The following is a 14,230-nucleotide window of genomic DNA, read 5'->3' as shown; positions in this document are numbered from 1 at the left end:
CTACATCACTCTGAACTGTAGCTTCTTTTGATTTAGGGATCTCCTTCTGCCTCTCTATAACTGACTGATTCCTTATTCTTATTAATGGTCAATGTTCCCGGTGCTTTTGTAGAGGCACTTTCATTCCATACAAGCCCACAGAATTTCACATTCCCACACATGGCTTCAAGTACTTCCTTCCATCAACCAAAGTTGTAAAACTGTTTTCAAGATTTACCCCATGTCAGACATCCTGTAGTCCCCTCATACTCATCTCCAAAGGGAACTTCATTTTGTATCTGTCCCTCACCCCAATTTCCTATACACATAGTATTTGCTGTTTTAGTGAGTGGAATCAACAAACTCTGAATTGCCCAAAATAGAAACTTGGACTCCTCCACAAGTACTTGTGGATCCTCCATAAGCAATTTCCAAGTGCTTTGTTACTTTAGTTTCTTCCTTTATGTTTTCATTTACCTAAAGCCATCACCCTCCACAGAGCCTCCATTTTTCTGCCATTTAGCCCTAGCTTATGCCATCTAACTCAGACCCTATACCTGGACTCCTAGAATACAAACTCCTAAGACCTCCTAACTGTTTCTAGACTATAAACAGTTCTTACAAAAACATGATAGCCACTAGTTCAAAGCCAACTTATGTTTCAAGTTTTTGGATTTATACCCTAAATAAGATTAGGAAAAGAAAACCTGCAACACAACTCAAATAATGTACAATTGAGATGACATCAGTGACAACATACTACAGTGGTATTACAACACATTCACACGGGTAAAAAGTACATCACAGCCTACGAAAGACAGGAGCAATTTCAGCTACTGCAATGTATTTACCTCATCATCTTTTCTCTTTTTAAAAATGCTATCCTCAACTTCACCAACTGCTAACATGATCATCTGTACTCTTTGCAGATTGACATAACCACTTTCTGTAAGGTAACCCTGTAAGTGATAAAATACATGTAAAATGATCTTCTTACAAAACCAAATACTTCTCTTTTTTAAATTATTCAAGAACAAACTTACCCCAGTTTTGTGTACCACGTTTTTGTATATGTTAACCAAACGATCAATTGCACCTTCCCTGCCACCAGGAGACAAACATTAATCATTAAAACCAATGGGCTCTGCAAAGTCAAAAAGGCTGAGACAATCACTGGCCGATCCCAGATATACATACCTAATCTCTAGTGATGGCAAGTGAGGAAGGAAATCATTCCCCACAAAGAAGCACATGAACACCCAGTCATCAATGCTCCTCTCTACATCAAATGGGAACGGTAAGCTGGCCATGGTGAGTTCTCTTTCCAGATACTACAAGAAAAAGAAGGCTAACGTCAAAGCAATGGAAAGAACATGTTTTATGAATGCCAGTTCTAATAACCATCGAAACCTACCTCTCGAAGGACATTCAGCCGAAGGAAGATAAACTCCCCTTCTGCACAAGGAAGACTGTCTGCAAGTTCATCATGCTGTAAGAAAGACAGTGGAGATTGTGTCCAGTCTAATCCTGTAATTTTCCAGCCACACAAATCTTAAAGAGTTTTTCTAATTTAAGACCCATTTAATATTTAAGTACTAAAAATTTAAAGTTCATCAAACATTTTAAAATAATCGCATCTAGACCAGAAGTGAGCAATTATTTGGTATGAAGGGCTGGCAGTGAATATTTTATGTTTGGGGACACACATATAGATGAATATTCTTTCATGTTCTAGAATACTTTTAAACCCCTTTAAGGAAATATAAAAGGAGCTGAAGAGATGGCTCAATGGTTAAGAGCAGTTGATGTTCTTTCAATGAACCCAAGTTCAGTTTCCAGCACCCACATCAGGAAGCTCAAAACATGTATGTCTGTCTCTGTCTATATCTGCTCTGTTTGTCTGTCACTCTGTCTGTCTGTGTATCTCTCTCTCACACACACACATAGACACACAGACAGACAGACAGACAGACACACAAACACACACTCTTAAAACCTTTCAAAGAAAAGTAAAAAAATCTTCTCATAGGCTATCATGAAAGGCCCGCTTGCCTACCCTCATCTCTGTCTCCCTAGTATCAGTTTCTGATGTGTACACCTCTGCCCCTTCTGAGTGTTTACTCAGATCCATGTATACTTCATTTACTCTGCTGTCTGTCCAAAATCACATAGTATTTAACTGTTTTTCAGTTTTCCCCAAGCACCAAACTTTTAAAGTACAAACACATGTAGAAGGGTCTTCAATCAACTAAGTAAGCCCAGATAAACAGAAAATGGTGAAGTATCGGGATATTTAATATATTTGTAGTTCCTCCAAAGGATCATTCTAAATTTCTTCCATTAACAATTCACATTCAATAGACATCATTATCTATAAGAACTTACCTTCATGGAAACATAAATTACATTAGAAAAATGTAATGCAGAAGGAATTGAGTGTGTGTAAGCTTGTGAACACAGGTTTACTTAACATTATTTCAAAAGCTACATTTCTGTGAAATATCTTTATCAGGTAGTTTGAATAAACCTGGTGGTTAACGGCACATTTTAAAATGATTGAAATGGTATATACTTTGTGGCAGTGTGCATATTTTCTCATGATAACAGACTTTTCAAATAGGGTAATATCTATCTTAAAGCTCTTACCTTTCCCTTCTTTTCTCTTGGCAAACCTTCACAATCCTTGACCTCGTGCCCAAACTGATTACAAAGAGCACATGGTTTAGGTTTATTTGGTTTGAATTCTTCTCTGATTATGGTGAAGTTAGGTTCATGTGTAGCAAGACCAAGCATAATGAGATCAGCTATCAATAAGAAAACAACAAATCAATGGTACTTTGGATGGATCCTGTACCATAATCAAAGTACTACTAAACAATAACACAAGAAAAAGTCCCACTGAACACAGAGCATCGCAGCAGAATCAAAATGCCATCCAATAATAGTTTCAGTCTATAAAGTCATTCAGAGACATGGACCTACAATAGTAAACCACTAGGATTACGTGGGAAACTGTCCACTGTAAAGTCAAAATGACAGAACATCTAAAGTTTGAAAAATAAAATAAAACAAAATTCATCACAGGTTAACCAACCACAGTATAACAACAAATCAACAGTGGTTCCTTCTAAACTTAAGCAAGACATCTGAGAATTGTCAACCAACCCTGAAATACCCACCACACAACAACCTACTAACATACGCTGGATTAAACCAAGAACAATAAATCCTCAAGTAGAAACTTACCATCAGCTCCACATAAACAATGATGAGTATTTGGGTCATGGTTAGGCTGGGCTAAAAAAAGAAACATGTATTTATAGAAACATACAACAAACAAGAGAAGTACCACAACTTGCCAAGTATTTTCTAGCTAATTGTCTTTTTGTTTGTTTTCAGTCAGTGCTGGGATAAACCCAAGGTCCTGCGTGTACTAGGTAAATCTTCTATCATTAAGCTACACCCCAGACCGGGGTTATATTCATTATAATCAAATTCTTTTTTAATTTGATTATATTTTATTGATTATATTTTATTTATTTATATATTATATTATGTTGAATTTTACCTCTTTGTCTTCTAATGTAATCCATGATTTTGTGTTCTCCTTCACCAGGTGCACTAGCATCAGATAATATAACCTATTAAAAAAGGTTTTACATGTTTAGTTCACCTCCCCATTTTCTATCAGAACAAAGAGGAAAAACCAATTTTCTCAGTGTGTATTAGTAGGTGAACAATCACTAGAGAAGGCGTGTGCTGAACAGTAAGGCCACAGCACTGCTGACTAACTTACCACAAAGGATGGAAAAGAACAGAGTGACTACTCGCCAGCTCACAAGGTCTAACTACTCACTACCAAGGATACAGCACCAAATCATCAATGACAGAGTTATCAAGTCCAATTACCAAGTCTAATTAAAGAGAAACACTTCTTAAGCTACAATAACAGAAAAGTGCACTCAAGTTTTACTTAAGTCTTCATGAAAAATATCCATTTGTAAATACGGTCCCACAACTTTATTTTGCTACATTTTGATATCTAATGACAAATCTACTTTCTAGTTAAAAAGAACATTCTTATCTGTATTTTTAAAAATTACGAATCCCATTTTCAGCTTCACAGCAAAGTAAGAGAACAAAATTGGCATTAAGAGAAAATTCAGCTATATAAAACCTGACCATGCAAGGCAACCCAATTCTAATAACCTAGAAAGCTTCTCTTTCAACTAGCAGTTTATTGGGGGGGAAGGGATAAATAATATCAGTCATATCAAAGTTCAGCCTCAAAGGATCACTCTAATCTTTCTGAAGTACCAAAGTGTGAAACTTACTGTCAAATTTTTCCACCCAGGGTCATTATTTAAACGATCAGCTATGTAATAGCGAAGGCATTTAGCAAGATTGTCCATGAACTCAGTTCCCTAAAATGACAGAAAGAAAAAAATTAACCTATCATTTAAGAGTTAGCAGTAGCTAGCAAAGCCTGAGACTACTTACTGGTGTAATACAGTTGCTGTCAAATCTTTCTTTTATTTCTTCTGGAGGAAGAAAGCCACCTAGATAAAAGAAGCAATGTTTTGTTTTCCCCATAAAAACTGAGGTAAATTAATCAATATTAAGCAGAATAACAAAAAATTTAAATATGAAAGAAAGATGTTATAACCTAAGAAAAAGATGATCCACTCTCTAAGAAGAAAACAGCATTCCTCCCCGTTAATTTAAACTAAGCTTTAACTAAGTGGTTCTCAACTTTCTTTGGGGCAACCCTTTAATAGTTCCTCATGTTTTTTGACCCCACCATAAAATTATTTTCATTGTTACTTTATAAATGTAATTTTGCTAGTTATGAATCATAATGGAAATATCTGATATGCAGGAAATCTGATATACAGATCCCTGTGAAAGGGTCTTTCAACCCCCCAAAGGGGTCACACACCACAGACTGAGAACCACTGTTTTAACAAGACTGTCAAAAAATACATAGCACACAAAAGATGCTACAACACAAAGCATAAAAATCATGAGGTCCTTCCTTCGTAAGAGAACACAAGATTGATTAATGGTTTTAATTTTGACAACAGTTCTCAGTAAATCATTAAAATATTCTATCATAAACAAGCTGTAAGAGTCTTAACTATAGCCAGGTAGTGGTGGTGCATGCATTTAATCCCAGCACTCAGGAGGCAGAGGCAGACAGATCTCTGACTTCAAGGTTAGCCTGGACTACACAGGGAGTTCAGGGACAGCCAGGGCTACAGAGAAACCCTGTCTTGGGGAGGAGGCAAACAGAATCTTAAGTACAAGCCATGGCTAAAATAACTATATATACTTACATACTTTCGAGCAAATTAAAATAGCATAGTAAAATTTATAAATGTAAGTCCATGATATCTTTTTCTCCAGATGTAAAATGCAATTTAGTGACCAGAAAAAAAAAGTGTGTGTGGGTGGCCCTTTCTGTCTACTATACTGCTGTGGATAGCACATACCAACAAGTAAAGCTGATAAAAAAAAAAAACCAAAATGTCATACTACAAACATTGGGTTGAAGGAGAACCAGTTCCAGTTGGCCTCAGCATCCCTCTCCAACTTTCTTCTCTGAGACTTAGCTCTAAATAGGTACCCAACAGGAATTTTAAAGCAGAAAAGGGCACAAAGTTCAACTTAAAGATATATTCTCCTTACCTTTTGCAAGTATTTCCTCTCTGACTCGCTCCTTCTCAACTGCTGCTTCCATTCCTTCCTTTGATGCTCTGAACCTCCTTGAACGCTGTTGGTTCATTTTTGCACGTGGTGCCTAAAAATGTGTATCTCATGTTTACATAATGCTATTCAAAATATTCCTAAGCAAATCCATACATCATTTCTAACCTTCACTTTTTACCCCATAGTAAATCCAAACTGCCTCTTCTCTCAACACCTTTGCATTTGTCACTTAGTACTTCTAAGTATCTAAATTCACTCGGTCTATGTCACTTTAAAGGGGCAGTCATCAATCAGTAATCCATAGCATTACACAGTAAATGATAAAAGAAAGTATCAATGAATTATTGAAGTATGAGACTTTTCTTTCTGAAATTAACCACAGTCAACATTTTTTTACTATTCAGCTGACTTTCACTGAGATATTCAGAAAATAGCAAAACAAAACAAGAGGCTTTGAAATGATTTTTTTTAGTACGTACCACTCCATCTATTGCCATGTAGAGAAGTCTTCTTGGTCTTACAATATTGAAAAGTCTGTCAATGTACTCAAAAATTGCAACCATCATTTCATCTTCATTTTTTGGTGCTGGTCTATAATGATAAGCAGACAATATAACAGAATATAGTATTTCTGTGACTTGTGCTATCAGTGGCAAAATGGATTACATACTTGTCTTCAGGATGAGTACAGGGGTGGATGATTCCATTCATATCCAAATATAGATTATCAAACTCCACGTCATTTGGATTAGGTTTACTAGCATCAACTGGAATCTTCACACCATTGCATTCTTTTGGCTATGAAAAGGTGATAAATAATATTTTAATTGTGCAGATCTAAACATGACAGGTACTAAGCACAATATGAACTGATTTAATTTCAGAACTAGAAGTATAAACAGAATCAAATTAAATATTCCCATTAAAATGTGAACAGCTTCTAATTTGAGTTAATTATGTGAGAGCACTGACATTATCAAGTAAGGTCAAGGGAATCATCTTCATCACATCTCTCACCATTCACACTCACAAGGTCTGTCAATTTAACCTAAAATGCTTTTCCATTTATCTCTTTTCATGCTGTGAGCATGATATCATGCCATTACATCATACCTAGAAAGTAGCAACTACCTTCACACACTCTCATTTCCAGTCTAGTGTTTAACAATAAGATACAAAAGCATTTGTGTCTTATCCTTGCCTACTTTCCCAGTGCTTCCCACACCCAACAGCTAAACAATGAGTCTGATCCACAACAATATTATGGAGGCCCAGTCCATTTCTCAAAACCTCCTAAAAGCCAGGTGTAGTAACTGGCACCTAAACACAGCACTCAGGAAGCTGAGAAAGGAAGTGTCCTGAGTTTAAGGCTAACAGGCTATACAGTAAGTTCCAGAGTTATAGAGTAAGACCCCATCTCAAAAGAAAACCTAAAAACAAAACAGAAAAATAAAAATTCCAAGAAAATACTGTCCTCTCACTACTTCCTTCTGTTGTACCTCTTGGTAGAAAGCCTTCTTCCTCTCTACCAATACTCACTTCCTGAAATCTTAATAACTTTTCGGAGCCCAGACTCAAACCAAATGTCACTAACTTCACAGTCCATCTGTAACATATCACCCCTCAAGAAATGAACTGTTTCCTTTCTACATTTCTGAGGATTTTGCTCAGACTCTTGTAATACTATCATAGTTTTATGAATAATTTGTCATTTCTACCCAATTACACTGTGAATCCTTCAAAAAGTAGGGTTGTATTCTCAAAGGATCTCAATTATACTTTCATAATGACAGTACTTTTGTCTTTTTCTTCCAGAACATCAAGAGAAGATTAACACCACACCCAATTTTTGTTTTACTAATACTATGAGTCCTTAAACACACACAAAGCAATAGGGAGAAAAAAGTACATAATTTAAAAGCCTATCATGTATATGCTAAATCACAGGTAATTTTAAAACATTATGCTAAAAGATAGCAGTCACCTATCCCGTGTGATTATATGGAAGACCATATCCTGTATGATTATATGAAAAAAGGCTATCATAGAAAAATCTATAGAAATAGAAGGCAGATAAGGCTGTGTCAAACTGAGGGTGAAGAAAGGGTGAGAGAAATGAAAAGTTACTATTAATGAGTATCACTGTTTTAGGTAGTAAGGAAATCTAAAATTATATAACAGTAATGATCACAAAACTCTACAAATACACTAAAAACTACTAACACCAATAGGCATAATGGTACATGCCTTTGATCTCAGCATGTGGGAGGCAGAGGCAGGTAGATCTCTATTCATTTGAAGCCAGACTGGTCTATGAAGTGAGTTTTTGGACAGTCAAGACTGCAGTGAGACTGCTTTCAAAAGCAAATAACTCAAAACAAACAAAAGAAAAAAACCTTGTATTTTAGGCATGTGAATTTCATGATATAGAATTTATACCTCAAGGGTAATGGGAAATGAACATGATTAAAATAATTTTATATGTATGAAAATTATTATATTATTAGCATGTGTACCTAATATGCAAATAGGTTATACCTCATAAAGCTGTTTAAAGAATTCAGAAACTAACTCATCTAGACTGAGGTGTATCCATGTACTGGGCTGCCAAGCCAAGTAAGATCTAAAAAGCAAACTGAACAGTTATGAACACACCACTGAACAAAAAATTTAAGAGGCAGAAAATACACATTAACTAGATATTGTTTAGGGCTGAATACACATGCAGCAAAGGCACAGAAAATAGCAAGAGAATAATGACAAAAACTATTTCAGAAAAGTGGTTACTCAGAGGGAGGGATGGGCATGAAAGCAAGCTTCAGTATGTATTGTAATTGACAGTGAAGGATATGGAAAGAAGGACCTTTAGACAGTTCTATAAAATATGCTAAATCAAGCAAGAGGGCTCATTCAGAGTTCCTTTCAGGACAGTGTCTCTAAAAACAAACAAATAATACATATATGTGTATATATCTACAATCTTTGGAAATAGTTCTAAGAACAAACAGTAACTTCACTATATTTTTAAAAAAAACATACATAAGAAAAGGAAAGGATGGAGCAGAAAAACAATTCAAAAAAAGACTGAAATAATCCAAATAAAAATATAAGAGAAGCTCTACGAACTCTAAAATACACACATCACAGTAAAAATGCTGAAATATACAAAAAAGAAAAAATGATATAAGAATACACTGGAAGAATAAAGGTGACAGAGGAGGCAGTTCAGTCAGGTTAGAGAGTTGGCTCAGCACTAAGTACTTTTTGGGACTGGAGAAATGGCTCAGTGGTTAAGAGCACTGACTGTTCTTCCGAAGGTCCTGAGTTCAAATGCCAGCAACCACATGGTGGCTCACAACCATCCATAATGAGATCTGATGCCCTCTTGTGTGTCTGAAGACAGCTACAGTGTACTTACATATAATAAATAAATCTTTAAAAACAAAAGGGGGGGGAGGACTTTTTGTATCCTGAACAACAAAGAACACCCAGAGGTATCAGCATCCCTGATTTTAAGCAATGCTATAGAACTATAGAAATAAAAGTGGCATGGTAATGGTTGATCAATGGAATCAAAACAAATCAAAGACCCAGACATAAATCCACACATCTATGAACATTTGATTTTTATAAAGAAGCTAGAATTACACAATGGGAAAAGAAAGAATCTTCAATAAATGGTGGTGGTAGATGCCTGTATGTAGAAAAATACAAATAGATTCGTCTCTATTACCCTGTAAAAAACAATCCAAATAGATCAAAGACCCCACCATAAAACCAGACACACTGAACCTGATAGAAGAGAAAGTGGGGAACAGCCTTGAATGCACTGGCATTGGCATTGGCACAAAAGACAACTTCCTGAACAGAACACCATTAGCACAGGCACTAAGATCAACAATTTCTAAATGGAACCTCATGAAACTGAAAAGCTTCTGTGAGACAAAGATAACTAGGAAAAGATCTTCACCAATTCCACATCTGACAGAGGGCTAATATACAAAATGAACTCAAGAAACTAGGCATCAACAAACCAAATAATCCAATTAAAAATGGGACACAGATCTAAACCACAAATTCTCAACAAAAGAATCTCAAATGGCTGAGAAGCACTTAAAGAAATGTTTTACATCCTTAAGCCATCAGGGAAGTACAAACCAAAACTCTGAGATTCCATCTTACAACAGTCAAAATGGCTAAGATCAAAAACACATGTGACAGCACATGCTGGTGAGAATGTGGAACAAAGGGAGCACTCCTTCATTACTGGTGGGAATATAATCTTGTATAGCCACATTGAAAATCAATCAAATCTTAGAAAACTGGAAATCAATCTACCTCTAGACCCAGCTATACCATTCCTAGGCATATTCCCAAAGGATATTCTATCCTACCACAAGGACACTTGCTCAACCATGTCCATTGCAGCTTTATTCCTAAAACCCAGAAACTGGAAATAACTTAGGTGTCCCTCAACTGAAGAATGGATAAAGTGTGGTCATTTACTCAATGTGGGAGGGATAAGGAGAAGGGTACTAGGAGAGATGATTTGGGGTGTGGTGGGACATTTGGAAGCCAAGGTAGAAACCTAATGCAATGGAAACTTCCTGGAATCTACCAGAGTGACCCTAGCGAGGTCTCCTAGTAATGGGGGATACAGAACCTGAATTGGCTTCTCTACTGTAACCAGGTAAGGCTCCAGTGTGGGGAGCCGCAGCTGCCACCCCATATATATATTGAACACCTGGTCTCTGGCCAGAGCAGAGGGCATTGAGATAAACAAGCCTTAGTTGGAAAAGCTGTGTGCCTCTAGTTTGTAATGCAAGCTGGCATGATTTCCCACAGCCTATTATGCTTTGCCACGTAGCTGATGCTGATTGGGACCAGGGAAAGTATTTAACCCACAAGGGCTGGAGGCTGGATATAGAGAATAGTGAGTATGTATGTATGATAGTAAGTAAGATGTAATAGATAGATAGTAAGTATGTAGAGAAAGAATAGTAGTAAGTATGGATAGAGATAGATATAGTTATGGATATAGATATAGACAGAATTAGAGGTAAGATGTTAAGATTTAGGAGTAAGTATGTAGAATTAGGGCTGGTGATGGGTTAGGAGAGATTTAGGAGTAAGTATGTAGAATTGGGGCTGGTAATGGGATAGGAGAGAAGATGTAGATATAGAAGTAAGATGTAAGGATAGATGTAAGATATAGAATTAGGAATAAGTATGTAACTTATAAGATGTAAGTAGTAATAAGATGTAAAAAGAAGATATAGAAGAATATAAAAGAAGCTAGCTAGAGAAGAAGTAAAAATGAAGGTTCCTGATTAAACTGCATGGAGAAGGGCTCAGTGTTTGCCTCCTTATTTCCACTGGACGGGTAAGGCGGCCGACACTCCAGCAGTAGGACTGGGATATCAACCTAGCCATAAAACCATCGACCGACACACTGTCCTGACTGCAAGACATGCTGGGGCAATAGTAACAGTAGCACAGAACTTATGCAAGAGGCCAACCCAAGACTGGTCCAACTTGGGGCCCATGCCATGAGAGGGAATCCAGACCTGACACTTCCTGGATGGCTAGGAACCAAAGGCAGGAGAGCCCAGAGAGCCAGAATAGAACCAAACACACTGACACCCCCCCCCAAAAAAAAATCAATAAAATAATTCCTAATGATATTCTGCTGTACTTACAGATCAGTGCTTAGCCCAACTGTCATCAGAGGGCATCATCCAGCAACTGATGGGAACAGATGCAGAGATGCACAGCCAAACACTAAGTGAAGCCAGTGAAACCCCACAGAAGAGGGGGAAGAAAAACGTAGGAGTCAGAGATTCAAGGACACCATGAGAACATGGCCCACAGAATCAACTAAAGCAGAGCTCACAGGGCTTCTGAATGGGTCTGAGCTAGGTCCTCTGCCTATATCTTATGGTTACATAGCTGGGTGTTCTTGTGGGACTGGGTGAAATCTCTGATTTTTTTTGCCTGTGCTTGGGGACCCCTTTCTTCCTACTGGCTTGCTTTATCCAGCCTTGCTGTGAGGGTTTGTGCCCAGTCTTATATATATCTAGTTACGGTATTTTTGGTGGACATCCCTGGGAGGCCTTTTCTTTTTTTCTGAAGGGAAAATGATCTGGGAAATACAGAGTGGGAAGAGGGCAGGGGGAAGACTGGGAGGAATAGAGAGAGGAGAAACTGGACAGGATATAATATATGAGAACAAAAGTTTGGGTTTTTTTTGGTTTTTGTTTTTTAAAGTACTTGTTGCTTTTGTAGAGGACCTAGATTTGATTCCCAGCATCCAGTTCATAATTATCTGTAACCCTGGTCCCAGTGAATCTGATCCCCTCTTCTGAACTCCAAAGGGCACCACACACATCCATGCAGGCAAACCACTTACACACATAAAATCAATCTAAAATTTTTAAATAAATTAATAGTAAATGTTTAGTAAGTTTCAAGAGAACCTCAGTAAGACTAACATCTTACTTCTCAGGAAAGCAGGATAGCATAAAAGCAAAGTGTTAACCAAGGAAAACTTTTATCTAGGAAAATTATCATTAAACAGTAAAGATGAAGTCCAGCAACATGGCTCAGAGAATGAAAGCCCTTGCTGCCAAGCCTAATGACTTGAGTCCACATGGTAGAAGGAACTGACCTCCATATGCATACCATGTCATTTACCCACAGCTGCCAAATAAATAAATGTAATTTAAAACAGTTAGGCCAATGAGATGGCTGGGGGGGTGGGGGAGGTAGTATTTGCTGAGTAATCCTGGTCACATGAATTCAATCCTCAGAAGTCACATAAAGGTGGACAAAAGACCCAACTCCAAAAAATTGTCCTCAGGTACATGCCATGGCACACAGTCACCATATTATGTTATACATACATAATAATAACATGTGTGTGTGTGTCTACTTATTTATATGTGTACCACATACATGCAGGTACCCTTGGAGGTCAACAGAAGACACTGGGTCACATGGAACTGGAGTTTCAAGCAGTACTAACACAGGCCTTCTACAAAAGCAGCAAACTACTAAACTATCTCTCCACCCTCCAAAATACCTGTTATTTTAAATTACATTTATTTGTTTTGTATGTTGAAGCAGGAACCATGCACATGGTCAAAGGGTTACCTGGTAGGATGTTCTCTTCCCACCATTTGTGTTATATAGCTCAAATTCAGGTCGCTGGGTTTAAAAGTGCATTTATTTACTAAACATCATAACACAAGCCCTCAAAATAAGAATGTAAAACAAGGGGGAGGGAACAGGTTTTTTTGTTTTGTTTTTTTCCCTGGAGGGGAAACTGGGAAAGGAGATATCATTTGAAATGTAAATAAAGAAAATATCTAATAAAAAAAAGAATGTAAAACAAAAAATATTAACAAAAGACTATCCTCCAGTCTGGTGGTAATGGTGCACACTTTTAACCCCAGAACTTGAGAGGTAGGGGCAAGTCCAGTCTGGTCTACAGACTTGAGTTCCAAGACATCCAGGGATACAAGAGAAACCCTGTCTTGAAAAACTATAAAAGCAAAACAAAACAAAGAACAATCTTAACTAGTCTCTTTGGGAATAAGTATGTATATGGTGTACATACACAGACACAGGCAAACACTGATATACACAAAATAAAAACAAGCCTTAAAAAAAAATCTCAAGTCAAACCAGACAATATGGCAAACAGCTGTGTTATAGCACTTAGTTGAAACAACAGGATCCTAAGAGTTTGAGATTAGCTCTGCTTAAATCGCTAAACTATGCAATAATAATAACAATAATAATAATAATAGAAATATCTCAATAACCTAGCCCTTTCTCTGTTTCAAGATCCCACAAAAGAGAATAAACCAAGCCTAAAGCAAACAAAAAAATGCAAAATTTGAGTAGAAAATAATTAGAAAGGGGGTGGGGGGCTGGCCAGATGGCTCAGTAGGTAAAAGCACTGACTGCTCTTTCAAAGAGTTCAAATCCCAGCAACCACATGGTGGCTCACAACCACTCATAACGAGATCTGACGCCCTCTTCTGGTGTATCTGAAGACAGCTGTAATAAATGAACCTTTAAAAAAATAATAATTAGAAAGAAAAAAAAAAAATCAGTGAAACTAAAAGCTAATCCTTCAAAAAGATCAATGAAACTGACAGCCCTTTTTTTAGCCTGAGCAAGAAAAAGCCTCAAATTACTAGAATGAGACACAAAAACTTACTTGACAACTTTGTAAGCAAAAAATAATTATAAAAATACTATGAATGAATATATCAACAAATTAGATAGGATAGAGGAATATATTACTAGAAAAACATATCAAAAATTATTCAGGAAGACATCATCAAAATAAACCAGTAAATGAAGAAACTAAATCAGTAATCCAAAAACTGACCAGAAAGAAAACTCAAGGCCAACAATGCTGAATTCTACCAAGTATGCAAAAAAGAATTCATAACAGCTATTCATCAACCCTTGCTAACACTTTCTAGTTCATTGTACAAGACCAATATCATCTTAACACCAAACTCAGACA

General features: G+C 36.9%; 1 protein-coding gene across 2 annotated transcripts in view; it reads right to left on the bottom strand.

Annotated features, from left to right (window-relative positions):
- The window catches only part of Xrn2 (5'-3' exoribonuclease 2), a 65,672-nt gene that overhangs the window by 43,570 nt on the left and 7,872 nt on the right, over positions 1-14,230 (bottom strand). Inside the window, exons 2-13 of one of the 2 annotated variants that reach the window (XM_031372146.1) lie at positions 6,359-6,486; positions 6,168-6,279; positions 5,668-5,779; positions 4,480-4,538; positions 4,314-4,403; positions 3,548-3,620; positions 3,226-3,276; positions 2,626-2,783; positions 1,394-1,468; positions 1,177-1,310; positions 1,023-1,080; positions 831-938 (exon numbers count right to left, since the gene is read on the bottom strand). In XM_031372146.1, the coding sequence (XP_031228006.1) occupies positions 831-938; positions 1,023-1,080; positions 1,177-1,310; positions 1,394-1,468; positions 2,626-2,783; positions 3,226-3,276; positions 3,548-3,620; positions 4,314-4,403; positions 4,480-4,538; positions 5,668-5,779; positions 6,168-6,279; positions 6,359-6,486 (1,158 nt within the window). Of the gene's footprint in view, positions 1-830; positions 939-1,022; positions 1,081-1,176; positions 1,311-1,393; positions 1,469-2,625; positions 2,784-3,225; positions 3,277-3,547; positions 3,621-4,313; positions 4,404-4,479; positions 4,539-5,667; positions 5,780-6,167; positions 6,280-6,358; positions 6,487-14,230 lie in introns of those variants that run through there. The other variant, XM_031372148.1, reaches the window with a different exon arrangement.

Source organism: Mastomys coucha, unplaced genomic scaffold (assembly GCF_008632895.1).
Source record: "Mastomys coucha isolate ucsf_1 unplaced genomic scaffold, UCSF_Mcou_1 pScaffold15, whole genome shotgun sequence".
In the NCBI taxonomy this organism is placed as follows: Eukaryota; Metazoa; Chordata; class Mammalia; order Rodentia; family Muridae; genus Mastomys; species Mastomys coucha.
Note: the sequence above shows the minus strand (reverse complement) of the source record. Positions and strands in the feature narration are given on the sequence as shown.